The sequence below is a fragment of the Tachysurus vachellii genome, chromosome 2 (genome assembly GCF_030014155.1).
Source record: "Tachysurus vachellii isolate PV-2020 chromosome 2, HZAU_Pvac_v1, whole genome shotgun sequence".
Taxonomy (NCBI): domain Eukaryota; kingdom Metazoa; phylum Chordata; class Actinopteri; order Siluriformes; family Bagridae; genus Tachysurus; species Tachysurus vachellii.
In genome coordinates, this window is record NC_083461.1 from 10,742,050 (window position 1) to 10,769,117 (window position 27,068).

The window sequence follows — 27,068 nt, forward strand, 5'->3', positions numbered from 1 at the left end:
GTCTCTGGTCGATATAGCTACAAAAGCAGAATAAATAAAACATGTTATGTGTTAAAATATATAATATCTGTAGTTTTTTCTTCGAAAATTTATATTTGTATAATTGAAGATGTTTATTTTTTCTTCAAACCTGCATCAGTGTCAAAAATATTTTGATCGAAAATTATTTGATATAATTTATACTCGGGATACCAGTTGATTTCTTCTGATTATTTTTATATTTATCTGCAAATATTTTACCGCTTTACAAACTCAAATAACAAACACTTCATTTGTTCAATAAAATAAAACAAAGTAAAATAAAATAACAGAAAATAAAATAAAATAATGTTAGTTTATTTTATTTTACTTTATTTTACTTTATTTTATTTTATTTTACTTTGTTTTACTTTACTTGAATTTATTTTACTTTATTTAATTTAATTTAATTTTACTTTACTTTACTTTATTTTACTTTGTTTTATTTAATTTAATTTAATTTCATTTTACTTTACTTTACTTTATTTTACTTTGTTTTATTTAATTTAATTTAATTATATTTTATTTGACTTTACTTTTCTTTTCTTTACTTTAAATTAAATTAAATTAAATTAAATTAAATTAAATTAAATTAAATTAAATTAAATTAAATTAAATTAAATTAAATTAAATTAAATTAAATTAAATTAAATTAAATTTTACGTTTTTGCCTTTAAACGCTTTAGTTCTACAAAAGGGCGCGTTTCCGGTAGTGTTGGGGGGGACTGTTGCTAGGATACAGTAAACTTCTGGTCTAATATGAAAGTGTGGAGAGATAATCTCAATATAAATAAATAAAGAGGCACAGAGAGAGAGACAGAGGGAGAAAGAGAGAGATTCTGGTTGAGGTAAGGATCTTACACCATGTTCATTCTTACACTTGTTCTGTAGAAAAGCAGTTTGTTACAGAGGAAGCTTTACCATTTCAATGCACCTGACACTAACTTCTTGTTTTGAAACGCACATTCGCGTTAAACGTATTGCTTTAACTTTAGGTGGCTAAAAATCTGTTCTGGTAGGCATGCTCCACATATTTTTATATGAAAAACAAATGTTTTGTCATTTTGTACTGAATTAACGTAGCAACACATTTATTTATTTATTTATTTATCTATCTATCTATCTATCTATCTATCTATCTATCTATCTATCTATCTATCTATCTATCTATCTATCTATCTATCTATTTATTTATTTATTTTATCTAGTAAAATATACCTGGCATTAATACATTCCCTTTCCTAAATCTAAAACTGCATTCAAATGTCTACATATTTGTTTAATCACAATGTGTGTCATTTTCTTAGCAGTCTCTGTCTATCCCCTCATCCAGCCTAACTGCACTGAACATTGATTTGTAGAATACATGATGGAGATTGTGTATGTATACACTAAGAAACGCAGTGAGTTTGGTCGCCAGTGTAACTTCTCGGACCGGCCAGCTGAGCTGCATTTGGACATTCTGCCTGACCCGTCTCTTGCTGCTGACTTTATAGCCAGAGATCCGTGTGATGTTGCCATACAGTGCACACAGGAAATGTCTGAGCATGAGGTTAGTATGTCAAATCATTCAGATCACTGTTCGTGACACAGTTTTACTATTCAGTCCATGATTGCTCACGTATGCAATGCATCACAAGATCAGCACACAAGATCCAAAATGTGTATTACAATAAACCTCGTTCAGTTTAGTGCCAAAGGTATTTCTATACTGTTGACACAACATTGGAATAACAACATTTGGAAAAGTCTTTACATGCTGTAGAAATTCAAGAGGCCCAAATCTGTTCCAGCATGACAATGATTCTGTGCACAAAACAAACTCCATGATGACATTGTTTTTCCAGGTCAGAGTGGAAACCCCTGATCTCTACTTTACTGAAAATGAACTGGCATGAGCCAGACCTCCTCATCTAATGTTATTGTCTGATCCCACTAAGAGTCTTGTGGCTGAAAGAACAAATCTCCACAACCACAACAAATCTAGTAAAAAGCCTTCCCAGCTATGTGGTTATTATACCAGCAGTGGTGAACTACCAGCAACGCACCATACAGTGTATCACCAGTAACTTATCATCATAGTTTTTTCTTTTCAGGTGAACACAGAGCGCTTTGAGTCTGAGACACGTGGCATAAACCATGTGGAGGGGGGTTGGCCAAAAGATGTCAATCCGCAAGAAATGGAACAGACCATTCGGTACAGGAAGAAAGTGGAGAAGGATGAGAACTATGTGAACACCATCATGCAGCTTGGGAGTGTAAGTGTGTCTTTTGGTTTTAGATATTTATTGGGTTTAAATATCTGGAGAATAAATTAGTTCACTGCTCTTCGGTGACTTCAGTGATTTTGATTGATGTTTGGATTAGATTTGTTAAACAGAATTACATTCACATTTTTCAGTGTGAACAATGTTACAAAATAGCCTGCATGGCTTAAAATGATCATGTCTGACTTGCAAATGATTAAAGACAGCCATAGTATCCAGGACTGTGTGACATGGAGACTGGTAACTAGATGTAGGGGTGTCCAACACGTCAACAAAGTTACTCTTTGCAAATACGACTTGGTGTAGTACCTATCACTGGTAGTGAAGACAGTAGAGCACACATGGTCCATGACAAATGGCACACACAACTTGTCATTGATAACAAATAGAAGCGGGGAACTGGTGGATGTCTCCAACACAGACTGCTCTTTCTTTCTACTCTAGCAAATGGAGAACTGTATCAGACAGAACAATGCCATTGATATCTATCAGGAGTACTTTGAAGAAGAGGAGGTTGTGGAGGAGATGGAGGAACAGCCTTCGGCCAAAACCATCAACGTGTTCAGGTGACATTATTGATTAGTAACAATTCTATAACGTCAAAGGCTAGTGCTAGAAATGATTCTGTCCCTGGTGACAGATGGGATTTTATTAGAGCTGGCATCGTATGTTTTACTACTTCTCTGATCTTTTCTGTTTTTAGGGACCCAAATGAGGTGAAGCGCACTGCCACCAGTCTGTCATGGCACCCTGATGGTGGCCGCAAGTTGGCTGTGGCTTATTCCTCTTTAGAGTTTCAGAAATTTAGCAAAAACATGTGTTACGACTCCTATATTTGGGACATTGGTATGGCAAAAACATTCTTGATGCTGTCATGTTGTACTTGTTTGTAATGGTGATTATTGCAAATTCTGATCGGTTTTTAACATACAGATGATACAGACGCTTCTAATGGTCTTCAGTGGACACAATTTACAATTTAATGATAAATCCTGCTGCGGTTTTGGTAACGACTGTTTCTTTTTCCTCACAGAGAACCCGAATAAACCAGAGCTGACCCTGAAACCTGTCTCTCCACTCGTCTGTCTGGAGTATAACCCTAAAGACTCGCACATCCTAGTTGGGGGAAGCTACAATGGGCAAATTGGTGAGAACAAACAAGCTGAATCTTTATCATGACAGATTTAGAGATATCAAGGTATATTTACTTTACTTATTTTCACTTTATCACTGCTTTTATAATCAGCAGTATTGCATATTATATTATATTATATTATGCATTGTGGAGGAGTACATTGGCTTAGTGCTTAGCACGTTTCTCACACCTCTGAGGTTGGGGTATGATTCCTAGGGTTTGCTAGTTTCCTTCCCAAATCCAAAGATGTGTTGTTGTATGAGTGGCATCTTTAAATTGTCTGTAGTGTGTGACTGGATGTGTGAGTGTGATTGTGCCCTGTGACCAAAAGTGTCCCTCTACTTTCCTCTGAGCTCCCTGGGATAGACTGCAGGCTCCCTGCGACCCTACAGTATGTAGGATAGGCGGTACAGACAATGGATGGATGGATGGATTATTCTTTGCTGTTGAATTCTTACTAACTGGACATTCACCACAAACCTTTAAAGATTTGTGTAATTGTTGATATGGTGAAATGTTCTGATTATGTAATATTTACTGAAATATGCTGTTTTAATGTTAATTAAAGTGTGTTGTGCTGATCATTGTAGAATAGATTTAAAAGTATTTTTTTAATCACTGGGATGCAGCATACTGGGACACACGTAAAGGCAGCCAGCCGGTTGAGATGTCTGCCATCGAGCACAGCCACAGAGACCCAGTCTATAAGGTCATCTGGCTGCAGTCAAAGACAGGCACAGACTTCTTCTCTGCTTCCACTGATGGTCAGGTCAGTGCACAGTAAACAGCACATTAAGCTGTAACATTAAGCTGCATCATGATGTGATTCATGAGCATATTTATCCGTAAAAATGATAGAAATTTTATGCATTCCTATGTTTTTTATTTTTTCCTGAATAAAGCAGCCTGAGCCTTTTTTACTGTAAATGCAATATATAAAAGAAAGTATTACTATTAAACATTGTGCTGAAGATCGGCATAACATGGGATGAAATATTAGTATAATGTGTGTGTCTGTTAGTGGATCCAGTTCACATGAAACTGAATGAAATTGGGGCATAGAAGCCTTTATTATCACCACATATACATCACTTGGGCCACTACTACTACATCCACAGTTTAATTTACTGTTTGTCCTGCTATAAAGCTTACATGTTGACATGTATTGGATCAGGTGCTGTGGTGGGACATTCGGAAGATGAGTGAGCCAACAGATAGGCTGGTTCTGGACCCCAGCAAGAAGGGGAAGCTGGAAAACGCACTGGGTGCCATATCACTGGAGTTTGAAACCACCATGGTGAGATTTCTAGATTCTGTATCCAGAACTGAAAACAGAAAAAAATAGTATATATTTACCTGTGGAATTTTCTTTAAAAGCCAACAAAGTTCATGGTTGGGACGGAACAGGGGCTAGTGGTCTCGTGCAACCGGAAAGCCAAAACCCCAACAGAGAAGATTGTAAGCACATACAGTGGCCATCATGGACCTATATACGCTCTGCAGAGAAACCCGTTCTTTCCTAAAAACTTCCTAACTGTGGCTGACTGGACCGCCCGTATCTGGTCTGAGGACATTAGAGAATCCTCCATCATGTGGACAAAGTAAGTACCTCTAACTACTAATAGTGAAGCCACAACTGCCTCCTGGAGTCTGTTTCAGTAGTATTCGACTGGCATAGATTTTTATCATTTAATCTGATCAGTGAATGAGCTTTTAACATCACACTGTTATATTTGGTGTCCAGGCTGCATACTTCCTTGTTTTCTTTGTTCATGAAAAATGGACGAGTATTCCATAAGTGATATTGGACAAGGGGACAGAAATATTAAAAAGTTTATTGCATTTTGCGTATAAATGATTGCTGTTATCTCATCCTATGTAGATATCACATGGTCTATCTGTCAGATGGATGCTGGAGCCCTGTTAGACCTTCAGTCTTCTTCACAGTGAAAATGGATGGTACTTTAGATGTATGGGACTTCCTGTTCAAGCAGAATGACCCAACGCTCACTCTTAAAGTAGGTTCCATCAACTCTGTGCTTGTTTTGTTAACGCTAAATAGTTCTGTTACTATGTACTTCAGTACAATACAATAAATTCAGTTGTTGCTTTAATTCAGTTATTATTAAATAATGGTGATTATAATGACACTCAATGTCTACAGTCCCTTACAAAAGTATTGTCGCTTGTGTACAAATTGACCTGAAGTGCCACTGAAATATATTTCTAATCAAGATTTTTTTTACAAGAAATGGCTCATTTTAATCCCAACAGCTTTTGTAATAATGTTTCATTGCAAAACGAAACTGTCAAAAGGTATTCTAATATTTACAGCTTGGTAAAGCCCAATGAGTCAGTTTTTGCAAAGACATAAGTGTTGTCGCCTTGTCATATGAGCTTCACCTGTGACTAATAATGGATCAATTAGGTCTCAGGTGTGAATAAAAAGAACCTCAGTACACTAGACCTTCACATCAACTGCAACTAGACTAGTTGATCAACTGCAACTAGACCTCTGCAAACATGCCTAAAATTCACCCTGAGACTAAAGTTTTGATTATCAAGAGGCTGAAGACCAGATCCACTGCTGATGTGGCAGACACCTTCAGTGTGTCTCAGCATCAAGTACAGAGGATAAAAAAAGATTTGAAGAGACTGGAGACGTTTTGGACAAGCCCAGGTCAGGCAGACCCCGCAAGACAACTGCTCGAGAGGACCGTTTGTTGGATCAAAAATCCAAGCCCATTTTCCACTGCAGCAGAGCTCCATGAGACCTGGTCACTGGAAGTCCCTATGTCAACCAGAACAGTTTGTAGGATTCTGTCTCGAAATGGCCTCCATGGTCGAATCAGTGCCCAGAAGCCAGCACTAAACAAAAGACAATTGAAAAATCGTGTGGCATTTGCCAAGGCCCACAGCCTGCTAAAAGGATGGATGCTGGAAAAGTGGCAGAAGGATGCAAGGATTTTTCAGATGAATCTTCTGTTGAATTACACCACAGTTGCCGCAAATATTGCAGGAGACCTACTGGAGCCCGCATGGATCCGAGATTCACCCAGAAAACAGTGAAGTTTGGTGGCAGAAAAATCATTGTCTGGGGTTACATCCAGTATGGGGGTGTGCGAGAGATCTGCAGGGTGGAAGGCAACATGAATAGTCTAAAATACCAAGAAATCTTAGCTACCTCTTATATTCCCAACCATAAAAGAGGCCAAATTCTGCAGCAGGATGGTGCTCCATCGCATACTTCCATCTCCACATCAAAGTTCCTCAAGGCGAAGAAGATCAAGATGCTCCAGGATTGGCCAGCCCAGTTACCAGACATGAACCTCATTGAGCATATGTGGGGTAGAATGAAAGAGGAAGCATGGAAGACGAAACCAAAGAATATTGATGAACTCTGGGAAGCATGCAAGACTGCTTTCTTTGCTATTCCTGATGACTTCATCAATAAATTGTATGAATCCTTGCCAAACCGCATGGATGCAGTCCTTCAAGCTCATGGAAGTCATACAAGATATTAAATTTGGATCTCACAGCACCACTACTTAATTTGCTGACATATTTTTGTATTTGCAGTAAATTTGTTCAATTTCTGTATAGGCGACAAAACTTTTGTCTTGCCAAAATTTGACCTTTCTGTCTTGATTAAATGATAAATCTTTTTTCAGTGAAACTAATTTATTTCAGTGCATTAAACATCATTTGGGAGGGTCTTAGCTTTTCATATGAGCTATTTCTAACACCAATTGATTAATTAAAAGTTAGGTTAATAGTTAGCAGGTGTTTCTACAAAATAGATAAGCGACAAGACTTTTGTCAGGGACTGTAAATGGTGGAATAAAAACAGGTTCCACCTTTGACTTAGGACTGTATACAGTATGTCTACCAAGTGAAGTTTGTGCTGCTTCTGGTAGGTGTGTGATGAGGCTCTCTACAGCATGCGGGTGCAAGATAATGGCCGTTTTCTGGCATGTGGCTCACAGCTGGGCACTGCCACTCTGCTCGAGATCACATCAGGCCTGTGCACACTGCAGAAAAATGAGAAAGCGCTGACCACAGCGGTGAGACACACACACACACACACACACACACACACACACACACACACACACACACACACACACACACACACACACACACACACACAGAGTTCCTACATACTTATAATATACAGTATCTGTCTAAGAATCAAGACATGCTAAATTCAATTGTTTGGTAAAATAATTTACATATACATGAAGGTTCACAACTACCTTAGAAAGTGGCACATTTTTTCCTTCCTAGGACTAAAAGCAAATGCCATTCAACATTTAGTTACATTTTCTGACATTGATTATGCTTTTTTTTTAAGGATTGCTTTAAATATGGTGTCCCTACACTGTTTTAAAATACATTTTACAGACTAAATGTGTTTACTTAAAAATTATTCCATATGAAAGCTTAAACAACATGAACAAAAATTTCCTAGTACAAAGGCCATGTACATTATGCAAATTCTTATTAAACCTAAATCTGGTAAATGCAGCATACTAAACATGACATGAATGAAATTATGTTCAAGGATTAAACTACAATAATATCCAGGTCTATAGTATGTTATGATGTGTTATTAATGTCAGACTGCTGCTTATGAATTCAAAGGTACTATACAGGTTTTGTATGTTTTCTGGCAGATGTTTGAACGGGAGACGAAGCGGGAGAAGATTCTGGAGGCTCGACACAGAGAGATGCGTCTGAAAGAGCGCAGTCGCTCAGAGCAGAGCAAGCATGAAGAAAGCAAAGACGGGGAGGGAGAGGAAAGTGCAGAGGACCTGGTGATCCGTGCAGAGAAAGAGTTCTATGAGATGGTGGAGGCAGAAATGAAGAAAAGGGGAAAAGAGGATAAATCTGAGAAGGATAAAAACAAGGTCAGGAGTTCCTTACTTTATATTTATTATGTAAGCAATAAAATTATTAGTTATTATGTAAACAATTAAATTATGGTTAGTTTTCTATTTATAAAAATATATGCATATCATACATTTATATGTATGCATATCATACTTTTTTACATTTATAGTTAGATGCCAGTGAAAGAACCTAATTGCTATTATCACTTATAACAGCTATATTATTCTTACCAGCCTTTTTCTCTCTTTTTCAACGAAGATAGAAAATGCAGCATGCTATTAAAAAACACAAACTCTTTCCATCCTGGAGACTTTTCCATGTCAGAAAACTTCACCATATCAACAATTAAAAATATCTGAAATGCATACATCCATCCCTAAGTCCCTGTAGAATTTGTTACCATAGAAACGATACAGCATTAGAACTAGTGCAGTAATATAAATCTGTGATTTGTCCTGCAGTCAGCACTATATATTGTTTATATATTAATATTGGTATATATTGAAACTGTAAAAAAAAAGTCAAGATTAAATGGTAAAAATGGTAAATGAATTTTACAGATTATTTTAATACCTACATGACCAAGAATAACAGCATTTCAAGGTTAAATTAAGAAAACTGACTTTTATGCGTCAGGAAAATCCACTGTTAATATAATTCCTTTCCCCATAATAACCTTTAAAATAAACCTGTGCTTGTTTGAGGAGCTTTGACAGGTTGCATCCTGATTTTAATGGCCTGTTCCAATGAGATAAGCCTCTCATTGCCTATATATAGCACCATGTATAAGACACGAGGAAGAAAAATCAATAAGCTTTATTTGTTCTGTTAGAAGATGACCGTACGTGTTTGTTTGTACTAGCAAAGAACCCCTGGCTTACTACTACTCTGGTTTTGATGGACAACAGCGCAATTACTGCAGAAAATCAATAATTTCAGATCTGTTCAATATTTTCTAAACTGCCCTATTTGTTACCCCACCAGGAAATCACTGAAGAGGAAATATGAGAAGAAAAGGCATCACAATTTCACTTCCTTTCCATCAAAACACAGTCATAACAGTGAAGAGGAAAGTACTGTATCACCAGCAGTAATCTCACGCCTCATCTCTTACTTCAATCAATGCTGTAATTGCACGCCTCACACAGTGATTTATTTTTTTAAGAAAAAAGCTGATTTAAGAGAATGTGTATTAAACATTATGATTTTGTGTTACATTGTGAGAAGATGCATTCGTTCCTCAAGGTGAGTTTGTCATTCTGCATAAAATCATTTCACGTCAATGTTTGAATTGATTGAGGTGAATTTGGAAACATATTTTACTCATAGTAGCACTGTGGATTAATTCAATATACCTTCATTAGCTTTTCCTAGCATTTGTTTACACTTTACTTTCTTTTTAATTTTACTTTTTACTTTAGCATCTAGTGGTTTGATAAATAACAATATAGGTTATTGAATATCTGGCTCCAAACACATGTCCTAATAATGTCTCCAAACATAGGGGAAAATATATATTTTTAACAAAATATATAACTTTTTTACAAAACATCCTCTCTATGATTGACTTATGATTGACTAGGATTTCTTAGTAAACACAGCCGTTTCTCCCACTCATGATGAACTCATGTTAGCACAATTGTTGGTATGCATGTAATTGTGCGTTTATTACAATCTTGCGAAAGCTTTCAAGGCATTCTTAAAGGTTATTGACAAAATGTATAAAATACAAACCTAGTATGAACTGAGCGAACTAAGTTTCTAAGACATTTTGCTAAAATAAAGTGTTCATTTCCCCAATCATGGAGACTTTTGGGACATTTTAATTTATATTTTTTATTATAAGCTATACAGCTATTATTTAAGTTATATTTGTGTTGGACGTCTCACTATATGGCTAGAAAGCAAACTGATCTCTTGGTCCATACTCCATTGTGTCTTCCAGTGCTAAGTGGCACTTTTTTGCAACAGTTGGACATTTTGAAAATAAAACACTGCTGTTATTGAACTCTAACTGAAGAAATAGCCATTTCCATGCATCTTCTCCATTATCATTACCCATGAATCAGAATTATTAGACCACCTGCTTAATAAAAACACTTTCTGACACAAATTCATGTGATGGTTGTGCTCCAGTGTGAGGAACGACCCCAGTCTCTGTGTGCCCTTGCTCTGACTTAAACAATGATGGCATTTGACCACCATATTACAACCAGCCAGAATGAGGTGTGCTGGATTTTGTAACTACTCACATGAATCATTTCATATGAAAAGATAGTGTAAGGAGTTTTCATGCTAATCAAGTCAAGTTGGTTTTATTACCATTCCTCCATATAACTTGTAAACAATGGAATGCAATGTTATTTTCCCAGGACCATGACAAAATACATAACAAAGCTGTGGCAGGGTACACAGGATTACATAAGTCCTGTGTACTGTGAGACAGATGCTGACTGACACTGTCAGATGAGTGGAAAATAAACAATAAATACACAAGCATTTGCATTTTAACCTATATCTATAATGCAGGTTGTATAGAAAAATAGAAGAAAGGTTGAAGATGAAGTAAAATATGTCATAGCAGCACAATAGCTTAGTCTACAGCTGAACAGGATGCTCTCTATTGTCTCACAGTGTTTCTTTGTATGAAATCAAAACACACAAAAAGACATGCTAGAATTATTAATCATTTTCACATGACATCAACGTAGCCTCTCACATGACATCAATGTAGCCTCAGTCCAGACTGGGGTGCAGAAAATGTGCCAGCTTGGTCGAAATCTCTCATGGTACACGTGTTGTGAAAACTAATGATGTTGTCATTGGCTAAAACTCATTGCAAGTTACTTTACTTCCTGAACAAGTGCGAACAATTACGAGTTGCGTTCACATTAACAGTATTTGAGGCACAGTTCCAGTGCAACCAAACTCAGACCCCAACCAACATGTAGACTTTAACAATTTTCTATGCAAACTGTGCTCTGTTTTGGACTAAACTGAGTTTGAAACCCCTACAATATAAGTTTCATTTTATCTTTACATAACTAAATGTTTGAGATTTTCTTAATTGCTCACTGGGGAAAAAATATCTACAGGTTTGACCTGTGATCTGTCAACACAGACCAAGCTGTATGTGTATCAGGGTGGCCTTACTGTCGTCCTGTCCTTGGTTGGTTCAGTGACTCAAACAGGACGCAGAAGCTACAACACTGTTTGTCTTTAGGGGGCGCAGTTATCACAGCACAGCACAGCACAGTGAAGTGAGGAACCGGAGCTGAGCTTCAGCTGCTGTTAATGACGCGGTGGATATATGAGGCTTCACTCCTCATCTCTAAGGGGACAAACAACACTGTTCTGTTCTCAAAGAACAGCACAGAGACACCTTTTTACACACAAGACGGGAACATCCTGGTCTATTCGAACGGGTTAGAAAGACTGACCATCTAATAAAGAAGCTGTATTTCCACTGGAGCATAAAAGCAGAGTATCAGTGCAGGTGAATTTACGCACGCGCTTGTAGAGGCAGGCGGATCGACGCGTAAAACATGGTGCCATCACAGAGGCTGCTGATTCCTCTGTCCTTCTACTGAGACTGAAATACACACAGTGACACCAAGGAGGTGGTGATATCACCATGAAGGATACAGGAGAATCGAAGGACCACCAACTAACAGTAAGTAGGACAACCCCAGGCTTTACCAACCTCATTTATTTGCTATTAATATTCCATGATGAGTAATAACATGACTTCATACCACACATTAACCCAGTCCTAGTAATAACTATACAAATCTATACTAAGCACAGGATTAGAATTTCATATTTCAATTTATTGCAAACTTTTGCTTATCATATTGTCCCAAGATCTATTTTCTATGGGGCCATGCACTGTGTCAACAAATGCAAAGCGGTTCTGGCTTAAATCTGGCTATTACAGATCTGCTTTTAAAACATGAAGCATACAAATCAGCTTTTTGCTTTATTTTTAAACATGAAGGATCCAAGGGGCTGAGAATTTGCAAGCATCTTATAAGAAAATGGTCAAGTAAAAAACTTTTGGTAATGAAAACAGAATATCAAACAGAATTAGAACTGTTCATCTTCTACCCTGAGAACATATACAAACTATGATATCATATAAGAATTATACAGGGTAAAAAAAATCTCAGGAACCGGTTAGAATATGTTCACAAAATCAGCAGAAACATGGTACAGCAGCCAAAACGTGATATACATAAGGTGCAGAGCAAATGTGCACAAAATTTAATGTATATAGTCTTCCTCTTATTGCGTCCTCATCGACTTTAAGGAAACCCTGTAATTGTAATCTGTTTTTTCCCCCCAACTAACTAGGTTGCTGCTCATTGATCATATCATAGGAGAGCTAATTAAGATTTCCTACTCTCGCACGCACCTGTGAGTCACTTTGTCAAACCTGGGTCGAATATTCATCCAGAGAGTTGTGCGCTTATTTCCCTGTAATCTTCTGGCCCTGGACTGAATAATTCACATTGTCTGGTTCAGTTGCCTCTCCTTTTTTCCTTTACAGCAGCACTGAACTGGAGCAGCTCTCAATCATAGCAGCACCTTTGAACTGCTAGAGAGAATGTAGAACGTGTGCAGGACAATTAAAATACCAGCGAAAAGACAGAGTGGCTTCTTAAACTAATATAGCCTGAAGTTTTAGGCAATATACCATATTGCATTCAGACCCCAAAACAGGAGATTTTCTCAAAAAATCTAAGATGACTCATGGCGATGATAATCATGGAAAAAATATTCAGTTGAAATGTTGAATCATTCTATATTCATTTTTAATTTGCTTTTAGAAGCATGATTTTGTATTTTGTAGTAATTTAACTGGGTTCCTTAACTGGGAATCTTTATTTCCTCCAAACTGGTGATGGTTGGGTCCATGTTTGTTTCCCAGGTGGCTTTGCGAATTCGGCCTCTGAGCGATGCTGAGATAGAAGAAGGGGCTGCAATTGTAGCCCACAGAGTGGATGACCAGGTAAGAGTTTAGCATCTTTATGTATATAGTGGCAACTACTAACCATTAACACAACCCCTACTTCTATCTTAAATTTTTATATATTTCTTTATAACTTTAATATTCTATTGAAGTAATGTTTATGTATGATTTATAAGCATGCCCATTTAGCAGCTGGGATTGGATAGTTGCTGACCTTCTCTCACATGAGGATTAGAGTAGTTTGAAGAAAACAGGCTAGCATAACAAGAACACTATCCAGGCTGCGGGCATGTTTCAAAGACAAGAATACATCAGCATTATCTCAGATAACTTAATCACAACTTTTAAATCACTGGCAAGGCACGGAAAGGTGTAAAAATATATTTATGTATTCAGATGCATCTGAATGCTTTAAATTTCATGTAGATTCAGCAGGAAATGGCTTAAGTATTTCAAGGCCCCTCACAACATCAGGGTCCATGGTTTGATCCTGAGGTGCTTGAGTTACAGTCTGTGCAGTTGTTCATAACTTCTCATATCTGGATGGACTTCCAAAGATCTTTTTCCACCTCCTAAAAACATGGGGGATGATCTACTGTATGCTAGATTGGCTCTAGGTCTAAATCTTTGTGTACATGATACCCAGTGACAGATGCAAGGTGCATTTCTATCTGGCCCCTGTTGTTTCTGCATACATTTTCTATGCTCTCTTAAAATGGAGATATAGAAATTACTATGTTTATATAACATGTTGGTGAGAATGAAACACAGCTTGTGAAAACACAGCTTGTAAAGTGTATGTATTTTTATAAAAAGCCAAAACCTTTTGATGGGTGTAGACTTATGTCACGCACCGTTGTTACTCACTCACTCACTCATCTTCTACCGCTTATCCGAACTACCTCGGGTCACGGGGAGCCTGTGCCTATCTCAGGTGTCATCGGGCATCAAGGCAGGATACACCCTGGACGGAGTGCCAACCCATCGCAGGGCACACACACACTCTCATTCACTCACTACGGACAATTTTCCAGAGATGACAATCAACTTACCATGCATGTCTTTGGACTGGGGGAGGAAACCAGAGTACCCGGAGGAAACACCAAAGCACGGGGAGAACATGCAAACTCCACACACACAAGGTGGAGGCGGGAATCGAACCCCCAACCCTGGAGGTGTGAGGCGAACGTGCTAACCGTTGTTACTACCTTTCCTATTATTATGGTAGTTACTATATATTTCATAGTAATGTCTGATATGGACATAGAACTTTAAAGGGCTAAACTGCTGGTTGATGCTGACAAGAAAATACTCTTTTGATCATTGACGTATTATATTTGTGTCATCATGATACTGGATAAATTAATCTGAACACACTGTGTGAGTACAAGGACCAGCATGATTTAAATGAGTTTTTGAGATATTGCTAGTTCCACAACAAAAGAAAGCAGTCTGTGTAAAGCAACCATCGAACCTTATTATTTTAGAATTAAATGTCTGGATAATAATATACATGAGAGTTAGAATAGGTCTTAGAATAGGTCTCGTACTGGAATATGTAACACATGGCCAAAGGCTATATACGTGTCTGTTGTTTCATGCTGTGTGTACAGGTCAGGGCTAATTATTGCCCCTCTTAGTGGAATGAAAAGTGCAAAGCTCTAGGGCCTTAGTTAAATTTAGGCCACAATCTGGGAATAAAATCCTTTCACACAGCTGTGATGACTTGCGGTAATTTAGCGACTGATGACGACAGTAGTGACAAAGATGATGCTAGGTTTGAAAATGATTCCTCATCCGTGATGATTGTTGCGATGTTATAATTGTCTCATGGTTAGACAGCAGCACAGAGAGAAGGCAGGCTATTAATTTAATTAGAAAATGTTTGAAGTAATCCAAATTAGTTCCAATTAAGAGCTGGTGAATGAAGCATGTATTTAAAGGGAGAGTGTATCATAAACATAGCTAAGTTCAATTTCCAAGATGGGACTTATGGAAAAAAATGGTAATATTGAATAATAGCAAATATGCACTGAGAAGTACATTTCTGTCCATGTGTCTTTGAATTTAAACACTGTATAAATAGGACAGATCATGTATCTGATAGGACAGATCATACCATGTGGCCTGAACCACTTGAACTGGCTCATTTAACTGAGAGGAAATGTTTTTGTTAGGTGGTTTTCACTTTGTTAAAATCATGTTTCAAATCATGTCATGCAGTTCTTCTGCATCTTCCAAATATGATAATCAAGACAACCATTAGTAATGGTTGTGGACTGGCATTGTGTATTATTGACTGTCCAGAGTATTATCCTTTTCTCGTACACAGTGTTCCTGGGAGAGACTCTGGATCCACCATGAATTTGTCAGTTTATATATTTATCTGGGCAAAATTTAACAAAAAATTTGAACAAAAATTAAATTAAACACACACAATTTGGATAAGTGGATTTTTATTAGTTATTTATTTGTATTTTCACACCGAACAACAGCAAGAATAAAACTCCATGAAATAAAGTCAGTTCATTGTCTGTAAAAACTTTACATGAGCTTTACAAAAAGCTTTTGTATAAGCTTTTCTGCTTACTACACACAGTCACAAACGGTACATATATCAACAGAAAATGAAGACACTAGCCATACTTGAATATTGTCTTTTTCAACATAGCCAAAACATTTTCCAGAGTCTTCTTGATTATTTGGAGATGCAATCATAAAGTTAATAACCATAGACTCATTTATTTCCCTTAGTCTGTATTAATATCCATAATATACTTACCTAACTAGCTCACAATATGTTATTATATTTTTTATCCAATGCAAATGATACAATGGCCTAGCTAATACATTTATGTCAACTTCCTTTTATTAGCCAAGCTTAATGTATATTAAAATAATAAACACACACACACACACACACAAAATGGACAGAGACATGATGGCATAGGTGTTTATACACTTTACTGTATCTACACTACTGTATGCATTAAATGTAGTGAGTATAAGTACTATTACAATTTCTTAACAGTATTATATATCAAACATGCTTCAGTGTAATTACTTATTTTAACTGGGCAAAACCAACTTGGGTTAGGTAATAGATATGAACATGCACTAAGAATCAAAAATAAAATAAATCTAAAATAAAAATAAAATAAAGGTGGTATTACTTAAGGATCTGAAATAAGTACTGAGTTTATTTTAATTATGTAGTGTATTTGTGTTAGTACAGTGTACATCATGGTTTGTGTACATTAGAGAGCGTAAGAGTCCACAGAGCAAACAGGTTATGTGAGAGGTGACGGGATTGTGCTCGCAGCGATTAGCAGCACACACACCAAGGCTTATAGGTTTTGTATTGTGTTTGTGCAGCCACATGAATAGACGGGGAGGAGAGAGACACAACATGAGGTCCGAATGATTTCTCAATCACACACACACACACGTGCACGCACACACACACACACACTACATAATAAAGCACTGAAAATGTAAGCTGTAGTCACACAGCATATATGCATACTAAAGGCGGCACACAGTACTCCCATTCTCATATCCTGTCATCTTTTAAACAAAATCAATTAGCCAGATTTGCTGACTGACCAAACCAAATGTGTCATGAGTGTAGTGTGTCATATGTGCCATGTGGCTCTTCACATCTTCAGGTAGGCTAAGCCAGATTAGCTTAGTTTATAGGTGAAACACGCTTTTCTTTCCCTCAAGAGGAAGAGGGCTGAGGGTGTAAGCCTCTTGAGTCTTAGCTCAGCCTTGGAGCTTTGGAGGGATTAGGCAGAAGCCATCTGCTCCAATCCACCCGCACAGTTCACCTGTTACTTAACCTCATAATTCAGAAATATGACACGCTTGTGTTACATTTCTGGCACAAGCTTGTCTTCATAATTTCATGTTACTTGTTTAGTTTGTTTTTGCAGTGCGACGGTTGGGGTTAGGTAGAATAATAATAATAATAATAATAATAATAATAATAATAATAATAGTGCACTTGCTGACAGTGTTTGTGTTTTTAATAAGACTCTAATTATATTGGTGTAACTGCAGAATACCTGTGGAACTCCAATCTCTAGTGATGATACAGTGTTCCTAATTATGGAAACCCCAAACTTGATAGGGCTTGTCTGTGCCGACTCTGAGGATGTAGAGTTATAAAGCTGTCTTCCTGTTTTCCTTTATGATCCCCCAATGAGCTGTTGTCATAGACATGAGTGAGCTTTTGTTAAGGTGTTATTCACATGACAGCTTTTGTCTGTTAGTCTTCATAAATGTATTGTCTGTTTCTAAAACTATTTTATAATAGGCAGTCTCATATGTTTATGATAGTGGTTTGCGGATATGAATTTTCCTACAAATGTATTTCTATAAAGCACTGTTGGTGCCATTAGCTGCTAAATGTCATGTGGAAGAAAACGGAAAGGCGCGGTAATGTAAACAAGCAAGGTGCTGAGTTGCCTCATTGATATGCATCATCAATGTGTAATGTCACACAGGTAAGGTCTGGTCTTCAATAGTGAGATAGGATGTGTGTGTGTGTGTGTGTGTTTAGGGACACAGCAGAGATGATGATGTCATTGACTTACCTAAGAAGCTCTGCTTACAGATGACAGATGGACAACTTCATCTTTTAGAGCTTAATAAAAACACAAAATGCTCCCTATGAGTCAGTGATGCTCCTCAAATGAGTCAGTTCTCACTTTCATGTTGTATAATTTGTGACGCACACATGTATTGAACAATTTAGACAATTTCACATTTATATCATTTTGATGTAAAGTTTACAATATTTTCTATCTATCTATCTATCTATCTATCTATCTATCTATCTATCTATCTATCTATCTATCTATCTATCTATCTATTATGCAGCTTGTATATACACTCAAACGATCAATAACATACATTGAACAGTATAAATTTATACACTATGAACCTTGAGTTTGTAATCATTTGAAATGAAATGCGTGTATTCCTTTTGGTTTGTATTCTAAATGACGTTTGTCTGTATGCTTTCAGACAACAGCAAGCACACTTGGTGCTTCAGAATCTACAAAATAAAGTAAATATCTATAATTTAGTAAACAATTGAAGCACATGGTCTCATGGTGTTAAAGATGTCAGTGGTTTTGTACCATAACTCAATGTACCATGGCTTTACATTCTGTGTGTTTATCTAAAAAGAACATTTACATTTATAAATTTGTATGGATTGTTATTCTGATTGACACTTTGTCCCTTTGGTGTCTTTTAAAATTTATTGTCTTTTCCTGTAACAGAGAAGTGCAATCAATGGCCTATTTTCAGCATAGATAAATATTAATCATAATATCATTAATAGGGAAAATGTTCATGCACTAGCAGAATATGACCTCAGTCATGCACAGAGTTTGGTGGGCTGCTTCACATAACAGGTGGGACTCTGAGACTGGCTGCTATAAACAAGTGGATGGACTTTGGAGATTGCGGCATTGTGTGTGACGGATATCCTGTTGCTTTTGGGGGCTGTAAAGGGTAGTCCACAGTACTGTGCACTCTCTTCTTCTTTATCTCTCTCTCTCTCTCTCTCTCTCTCTCTCGCACACACACACATACAGATGCACACACAGAGGGTAAATGGTTTATAGGGAGGCCTGGTTGTCATGGTGATCTGTAGACAAGGTCAGAGCCATTGTTTGTTTTCTTTTTTCCCTCGCCTCTTACAGTGGCATCAGCACTGGTGGACATGACAGACAGAGAGTGAGGAGGAGGAGAGTAAGAGCTTGAAACATCAAACACTATCTGATCCTTATGAAAGTTTAAAGATCCAGAGTGGACTGCGTTGCGCCTGTAACGTTCAGAATTCATCAGAGATTTTCTGTAAAGATTTGTGGTATTGTTGGATGTTTATTTTGTGTTGTATCAACACAAATTCTGCTGCTCTTCTTACCGAAATGAGTCTGCATTTAGTTTCTAGGTCGAGCATTGCTTATTTATGGGTTGTGTTTCCGGCCTTCACTAGCAGAAGTCAATTTACAAGAAAAATTGGACAGAAAATAAAAAGCTGAAAGTGACAGGCACAAAGAACAGCCAGGAAAATAGCTGGAAATAACTTACACATCCTGGCCTATAAAACAAAGAACTGCATTCATCTGGATTCAGCACGAACCTTACCTGAGTATGTGGCAAATTCCTCCCTTTGTAGGCAACAAAGCAGCCTTTCCGAGTCATCTGTATTCGGTTTCTGGCATCTTTCAGCTCCTCCTGTTTCTGGGAGTCGATTCAAATTGCGTTCACCTTGAGTTGGACAATACTGAGCAGAAAGGCAGCCAGTTTTCTGCCACTAGGGCTGGCAGTCATTTGTCCACTTAGATGGAAGCAGTTCGTTTCCAATCTAATTTTGGCCGGTTCCTTTTGAAGGCCCTCTTCTTTTTTTCTTAATTTAGCCAAATGTTCTCAGGGTCTCTGCCCAGTGACCATGCTGTTGTGGCCTGGCATAATTCGTAGCGGATAATAATTACTATGGGCCAGCGAGGGCTAAACGAAGAGTCTCACCAAATAGTGTGTGGTGACTTTTATAGGCTTGGTGTTTGAATAGGCCGAGAGCTGGAGCAAGGAATAGCACTGCAAACAAAAACGGCCTTCAACAGTCATGATTTAGGTTTGGTTTGGGCCAGGGAAATGCGACAGTTAGACCCAGAGCATTTACAGGTTTACTCTCTGTATTGTGTTTTTTATGGTTTGACTGCACTTCGTTTCCCTGTGCTTCTCTGTAAATGTCCTTCATTGCAGAATTCTCTTTTTGTTTGTTGTTTATTATGGGATGTGCATTTCCACAGCTCTTTAGCTCAGAACTTGGATTCCTACCATTACCTTAGCATCGCTGTTCGTGCATCAGTTGAAAATTGTTTGAAAACAGCTGGTATTATTTGCAACAATTGTGCAAAAGTGGGCTTTCTGGCAGGGTTAGTACTCTCTACAAATTCACAACAGCTACTTAAAGCCAAGAATATAAACACGGTAACTCTCACTCTGTTGGAGGCCTGACAGTATTAAAAGCGAGTGAGGAAAAGATGCCAATAAATTTAAGGAGCCTGGAGAGAGGGGAACCAGGTTAATATGGAGTCGTTAAAAGACTGGTAATGTCTGGGGGGGTAAAAAACATAACAAACACTTTTGGGGGATTTCTCAAAGGGCACTGCAAAACTTGTTCTCATTATGATTTACAGTCTGTCTCTCTCTTTTTTCTCCTTTCACCCACTCATAATCAGGTAAGATGGGCTCTAGTGATAAGATGTAACAGTTGAGTGGAGCTGAAAAGGCTTCTCCTGGCATATAAACCCTTCTCTCTCATCTCTGAGAGAACACTCCAGCTGCACATGATTATCTGTATATACATCCCTGATGAGTGGCTGGAATCCCTGGTTTCCTCCTACCTCCAAAAACCATGCTATAAGTGGACTGTCTTTGCTAAATGACCCCAACATGTGAATGAGCATGTGAATGTGTGTGTGTGTATTTGTTTGTTTGTGTTGCCTTTAATAAAGTGTTTTACTATTAGGGTTTATTACTACCTTGTTCCCAACGTTTACGAGATAGACTCCCGATCTGACCCTGAGGTGAAGCAGTTATTGAACGGGAGTAAAAATAGAATAAAGATTAAAGATTACGTTTTTAATCTAAACATGCATTAAACATTGTTTTATCCTCTGTATCTTTCTCCACAAAAGATGTATAAAAAAGCAAGTTCACCAACACGAACTTAGTGATGCAAGGATTTGTTTGTTAATGTGTGATTCAACAGCAGTCATTGGTGCATGGTATCACTTTAGATAAAGTGGTGTTGACATGGTGTAACTAGGGACACAGTGAGCTTGGCTTGTATTAGACAAACTACAAGGGCACACTTAACTTCAAGACTGAAGGAAAGACAAATAAAAATAGGTTTCATCTGAGAACATAAAGGTTGCTAAACGTATTCTTTAATGAAACTTTAACGTTTGCATAATTTCCTTGTGGAACAAAATCATTCAAATAATTTACTGCATGCAGGCCCGAGCACAGAATATTGTGTTGTTACAACTATCGATAAACAAAGCTTATATGAGTTACTATACAGTGTTTTATGTAGTTTTGTGGACCTGCTGTTTTGCTCATTGTGTGTATGTGACAATCACAGCATCTCGGTCTGATAATACATATGGCATTTTATTTCATTACATGTCAGTAAAACATACACATTAGAAACTGAGAAACTTGGTACTTTCAATTGATATTTGTTGGAAATTAAAAGCTTCAAAAATTCTAATGAATTTCCCATTATCTTTCTTTGAAACACTCTACACTCCTGAAATCAGTTGAACTAAATGAATTGCTATTTATACCACGCTATTTATCAAACATGAAATGAGATGGTATTTGATGCATAGATATTATTTGGTGTTTAAAGCTGGTTATATGGAAAGTATATTATTTAAGGGATCAGCTTGTTCTCTCCGTGTGACTAATTAATGCATGCACACAAGACCCAGACTGTCTGCCTTCTTCTCAACCAAACAGGAAGAGAGAGAATAAGGGTGAAGGGCAGAAAATATGAAAAGATATGGTGAAAGCCACATAAACACCTCAGACCTCAGAGAGCAAAAACAACTGCACCACAAAAACAGTCCCTCCTGCATAAGTTACAAAAGAAATATCTGTATCAATAACTCTCCCTTCTGTCTATTAAGCTGGAATTTATTTATTTCTAGTATTTGTTTACTAATTAACAATGGCCAGGATTGCAGATAGACAAAAAAAACCCTTTCTGTATAAAAAATGAACAGAACATTAGCAGAATTAGTTGTGAACTCCATTAGAACCAGCTCCATTAGAGCTTTACATTTGTCTCACACTTCTGCAAAATGCAAGATGAGCCTCACTTAATAAGTTCCCAGCACACTTCACACCTTCTTAGCGATTAGGATGTTTATTATAATAATACGGCATGTTCATGTGCACACACTCCTGCAGCTTCTCAGCCTCGGCACTCAATGGTAAGAATTTATTTGTTATTGCTCTCTGCTATACCACAAAACAATGTGTTTTTTGCTCGTGAATTCCTCCTTTAAGTCTGTTGGTGGGACCTGTGCGAGATGCAGCAAGTCCCTGTGGCCTGGTAACACAGAAAAATACCCATGATTGATTATGCTAACATTTTCATAGCACAGTTTCCAGAACCATTTAGAGAATAGTTACACAACAGGTACAGTTTTATAATGGAAATTAACTAGAGAAGGAATAATGAATGCTGTTATGGCCAAAGTTGATTATTTTCCTGTAAAAGCACATCCTGAAGAAGTTTATAACAAAGCAATTTGGTAACGATGGCAATTTTTTATATGTTAAAGATAATGTCATGCGTTTTATCCATTTATAGTTACATTTAATGTCATGGAATGGTCACAAAACATGTTACTTCATATCAGGTTCAAATACTGGAAAACTTTACTGCTTTACTTCAAATTTTTATTAAGCAATGACACTGGAGCTCTTTATATAAAGCTATGACTCCATGCAAAAAAAAATTATAAAACGATTTAATTAAATAAACGTCTCCTCAAAAAAAAACATGTCTCCTAGAATGAGCTTATTAACATAAACCTGAGATTTGTCTTGTAGCTGCCACTCTTGAGAGATCCATGCCGTTATAGGAAACTAATCGGCACTGCTTGACCAGTCAGATTAAAGAACTCAACAGGGATATATATGGTCTAAATATTTTATATATACTAACACTATGTTTTGAATAATGCCTTTCAGATACTATCATATGTAATATGTAAAATGTTCTCTCTCACTTTCTTGTGTCTTAGTGGGCTTAGCCATCAAGTCAGTCGATTAAATAAAAAAGAACAACATAAGCAGCATGTGAAGGCATGGACACAATGCCGTTAAACTGTCTGGGGCTCTGGGAGCCGTCACATTTGTTATGGTCTCAGTAATTGGCTATTGTTCTAGATAGCTGTGCAGTGCTGACCTTTATGTCATGGTCTAACAGTCAACTCTGACCTTGCTTCCTAATTCTAATCATGTCAGCTGTAAAGATGCAGTGTCCATTAGGGATCATATGGTGCATATCTGAGGAGTTACACTTTGTAGGTATGTGCTTTCAAGGGATGTGATTGAATGTGTATACATTATTTGCAAAGAACCTGTAATTTGTTCTTACAAATTGAGCAATCATATATGAAGCTTGTGAGCAAAGAAGGATTACTTTTATTAATGTTTTCATTTTTTTGTATTATTTATTTGTTTATTTTTCTCAGAGATATGTTGGTTTGAATTAGGCAAAGAAATTGTTCATATTTTTGGAAAGTCATCAAACAGTATTTTAGAAATTAATAAGTATGTGATTGGGATTAAAAAACTGTCCTCAGTTAAGAATTCACAGACCATTCTGAGACTGCTACCAGATGTTTCCAACGGTACGGTGGCAGATTTCATATTTTAATTAAATCAGTCGCTCAATCAAACAAAGAAATCCCTTTTGGTTTAAACCACATCCACTGGTTGAAATCCTAATACATGAATCCAGCTCCAGATGCCGATAGTGCCGTTTATTCAGTTGTTTATTCAGTTGTTTATTCAGTCTTATTTATTCATCTAATTAAACCAATATAAACAATGATAAATATTACACATTTTGTATAAATATTAAACATAAATCTGTCCTCTTTCACTGCTGGTCTCTTTGGTAGTTTGACAAAGATAAGTATTTTTATAAACTGATTACCCCCACAGTTCATTTGTATGTCAGCAGACTTGTTTAGACTAGTTTGACATTTAGAAGTTTGCCTCCCTAGACAACACGGTGCACTGACCTGTGCAGGTGCAGCTAACAAAGATGCTTACATTGCTAAACTGGAGACAAACGGCCAAGTACTCATATTAGACCAGCTGGAGTTTTTTAGCTGATACTTTTTTCATGTGTATAAGGTAAATTTGTATACAGTATATATATATGATATGGTGCTCTATGTAGTTTGTACTAAAATAGCTAGTTTCAGTATTTTTTTTCTACAGTTTTTGATGTTCAGTTATCAAATAAAAAACAACACATGGAAAATGTCTTCTCTTTCTTATTTATGTGTCTCTTGAAATATGGAATAGATATGGGGTATAAATTATAAAAGCTCTTGCTGGCGTTATGTTATACTTAATAAAAAACAAACCAAGTCACAGAGAAACTTAATTCCATCTGTGATCTTTTGTCACCCTTTTTCTCTCTTGTTACCTTTCAACTTTGCTACACATCACAATTTCTATAACCACTAAATAAACAACAAATTTCAGTCTTGATATTACATAAGTTCAATGTCACAACCTCAGACGACCCACTCCGTGTGGCCGGCTCAAACGCTCATTCTGCAAGAGCAGCGTTGTGTCTAACCCCGACAGCAGAAGGCTTACCTAAAGTGGTGGAGAACCCGGCAGCAATACACTGCAACTAGGCACCGTGTATCATGTATGCAGCTATGGAACACAGGAGGTTCTAAGAACCTCAGAAAGAGGACACGAGGTCCCTAGGGATTGTTGAATGAAGGTGCAGCGATCAGATAGCTTTCACCTTCTTCAAGCTCAGCTCTCAGCTTTGAAAGGGTTGCTCAAAGGTCATGGCCTTTTCAAGGTCCCTGAGCTTTTTTTGTTTTGGTTTTCTTTGGCTCTTTTGTTTCAGGGCAGCCTGGTGCGTCAGTCATGTCTACGTCATGGTAGCAATCTGACCGTGGAGCGCTACAGAGCACCTGTAATCTCGCCACTCCAGAACTGCACAGCGTCTCGTGTTGTGGATGAATCTGTGTTAGAAATTCTAACAAAATGTATAACGTTAAATGATGTCTTTGTTTATATACGTGGAGGGTGTATAGTGATTTGTAGTTATAAAAAACAAAACAAAAAAACAAAACAAAGAAAGAAAGAAGCACAATATCTATTAAGAAAGAACATGTTTCCGGATATTACTTGCCACTTAATGGTAATTTATGTCATAATAAATTACAATGCAGAAACTAATATCTTGGCAAGTGAAAATAACTTGAAAATAAGTCACATAATACATTTTTAATAATGTTAATATAATTTATTATTATGAAATCATTACAGAACTATTAAATGTAAGATTATTCAGATGTTCTAGCTGTTTTACTATTACAGGTTTTCTTGTATATCCCCTATTTTTTATTCTATTGATTGCTTTTCTCTTCTAGAAATAATGGAGTAAAATGAGAAGTACCTGCCACAGAAAAAGACAAAAAAATGAGCAGGCAATGTATAGAAATAGGTTTAGTAATTATGCGATATGTTTGGTTTATCTTATAATAGTATATACTAGATAAATTTGACTACATCCAAGATTTTCTTTTGCAGTGTGGGAGTAATGCTTTTAATCTGTGGTTGAAAAGGAGACAAGGAGGAATTTAATTTCACTCTAGTGGCCTGTTCAGTAAATGTGAAGCTGTGAATCTCAATGTGGGCGCTGAAACAACCACCAGAGCAGTTTGTATAGCTGATTCCAGGTTTTATGGGCCCAGATGCTGCAGACATGTCAAGATAATCAAGATAATTAATCAGGTTGCCACACAGATTGTTTGTAATATGGAGACACATGACTACAAATGGATGATGCTAAGCAAGTTTTGTTTTTAAAAGTTGTGCAAAATACTGTATGTTAGGGACAGATTAACACACTGGTGAATCCTGGGTTATGTGGATTGCATTTACATTTCCAGCATTTGGCAGACACCCTTATCCATTATACATTTTTTTATATCTTTTTTATTTGAATGAGGTTAAGGGCCTTGCTCAAGGGCCCAACATTAGCAGCTTGGCGGACCTGGGATTCAACTTCACAACCTTCTGCTCAGTAGCCCAACTTAACCACTAAGCTACCGCATTTCAATTGATTACATCAAACATTTATTTAAACCAACAAATAAGAATATTTTATTCTAGTACTTATTAGCATAATGCAGTTTTCTGTGGTATCAGGGTTGATCAGTACTGTGATAACAATTAGTCAGCTAATTAGTCAGCTATCATGGATCCCTAATTTGGGACTATTTCTAATCATTTAAATTTAAGCAATTGTCCAAAACATATATCATTGGCGTACAAAGTTACAGTAAGCCATTTTCACTCCTTAACTGAAGTGGCTTGCTGTTGAAAGCATTTAGATACCAAGAACAAGTATGCCTTTTTGTTGTTGATGTTAAGAGTGTCATCTCCTCTAACCCTTCACAAAAGTGCAGGTCATCATCTGGTGAATTACTGCATGTAATGTGCATACAATTCAGACAGTGAATTACAGTCCTCAGCATGTATGTGTTTGAAATAGTGAATTACAACCCAAGGCTCTCTTTAATGCATGGACTCTTCAGCCTTCCCCATGCAACCCCAACAACCCTACAGCTTCTCTGATAGCAGTAGGTGTCTGTGAGCCTTCCCGTAGCTATGGCAACTGTCTTGTTATGGGCAACACATTGGAAGATGGGGTATCTGGAGGAAACACATGCAAATGCACACATACACACACACACACACACACGCACACACACACACACACATGCATGGATGAACATTTGTGTGCATACGCAGTCAGACTGATTGTTATCAACTAAATAGAAATCACAACATGTCAGCTGATTCATCAGTGGCTTCAAGAGGAGCATAAATCACAACTGTGGTATTTATGGACAACATGTGGACTGTGACAACACCCATGCATAATATTTGTGGAAATGATTTGACTGAAGGA

At 37.1% G+C, this 27,068-nt stretch overlaps 2 protein-coding genes across 4 annotated transcripts in view; both read left to right on the forward strand.

Moving 5' to 3' along the window:
- Positions 1 to 758: 758 nt before the first annotated feature.
- Positions 759 to 9,453, forward strand: dnai2b (dynein, axonemal, intermediate chain 2b). The gene is made up of 13 exons (XM_060889996.1): positions 759 to 866; positions 1,380 to 1,570; positions 2,115 to 2,276; positions 2,730 to 2,851; positions 2,989 to 3,131; positions 3,319 to 3,432; positions 4,050 to 4,189; positions 4,595 to 4,717; positions 4,798 to 5,021; positions 5,303 to 5,438; positions 7,338 to 7,484; positions 8,097 to 8,330; positions 9,298 to 9,453. The coding sequence occupies exons 2-13, from the start codon at positions 1,385 to 1,387 to the stop codon at positions 9,319 to 9,321; spliced, it is 1,755 nt and encodes a 584-aa protein (XP_060745979.1). The 5' UTR covers positions 759 to 866; positions 1,380 to 1,384; the 3' UTR covers positions 9,322 to 9,453.
- Positions 9,454 to 11,581: 2,128 nt separating this feature from the next.
- kif19 (kinesin family member 19) overlaps positions 11,582 to 27,068 on the forward strand; it is a 35,832-nt gene continuing 20,345 nt past the window's right edge. For all 3 annotated transcript variants that reach the window (XM_060896618.1, XM_060896611.1, XM_060896626.1), the window contains exons 1-2: positions 11,582 to 11,986; positions 13,244 to 13,324. In XM_060896618.1, the coding sequence (XP_060752601.1) occupies positions 11,948 to 11,986; positions 13,244 to 13,324 (120 nt within the window). In that variant the 5' untranslated portion in view covers positions 11,582 to 11,947. The remainder of the gene's footprint in view (positions 11,987 to 13,243; positions 13,325 to 27,068) is intronic.

What these genes read in the sequence shown, in the direction of transcription:
- dnai2b (XM_060889996.1), top strand. Translation starts at nt 1,385, where the DNA reads ATGATGGAGATTGTGTATGTATACACTAAGAAACGCAGTGAGTTTGGT. An exon ending in CCATCATGCAGCTTGGGAGT is followed by an intron (nt 2,277 to 2,729) that starts GTAAGTGTGTCT and finishes TTTCTACTCTAG; the next exon opens with CAAATGGAGAACTGTATCAG. An exon ending in AAGCTACAATGGGCAAATTG is followed by an intron (nt 3,433 to 4,049) that starts GTGAGAACAAAC and finishes ACTGGGATGCAG; the next exon opens with CATACTGGGACACACGTAAA.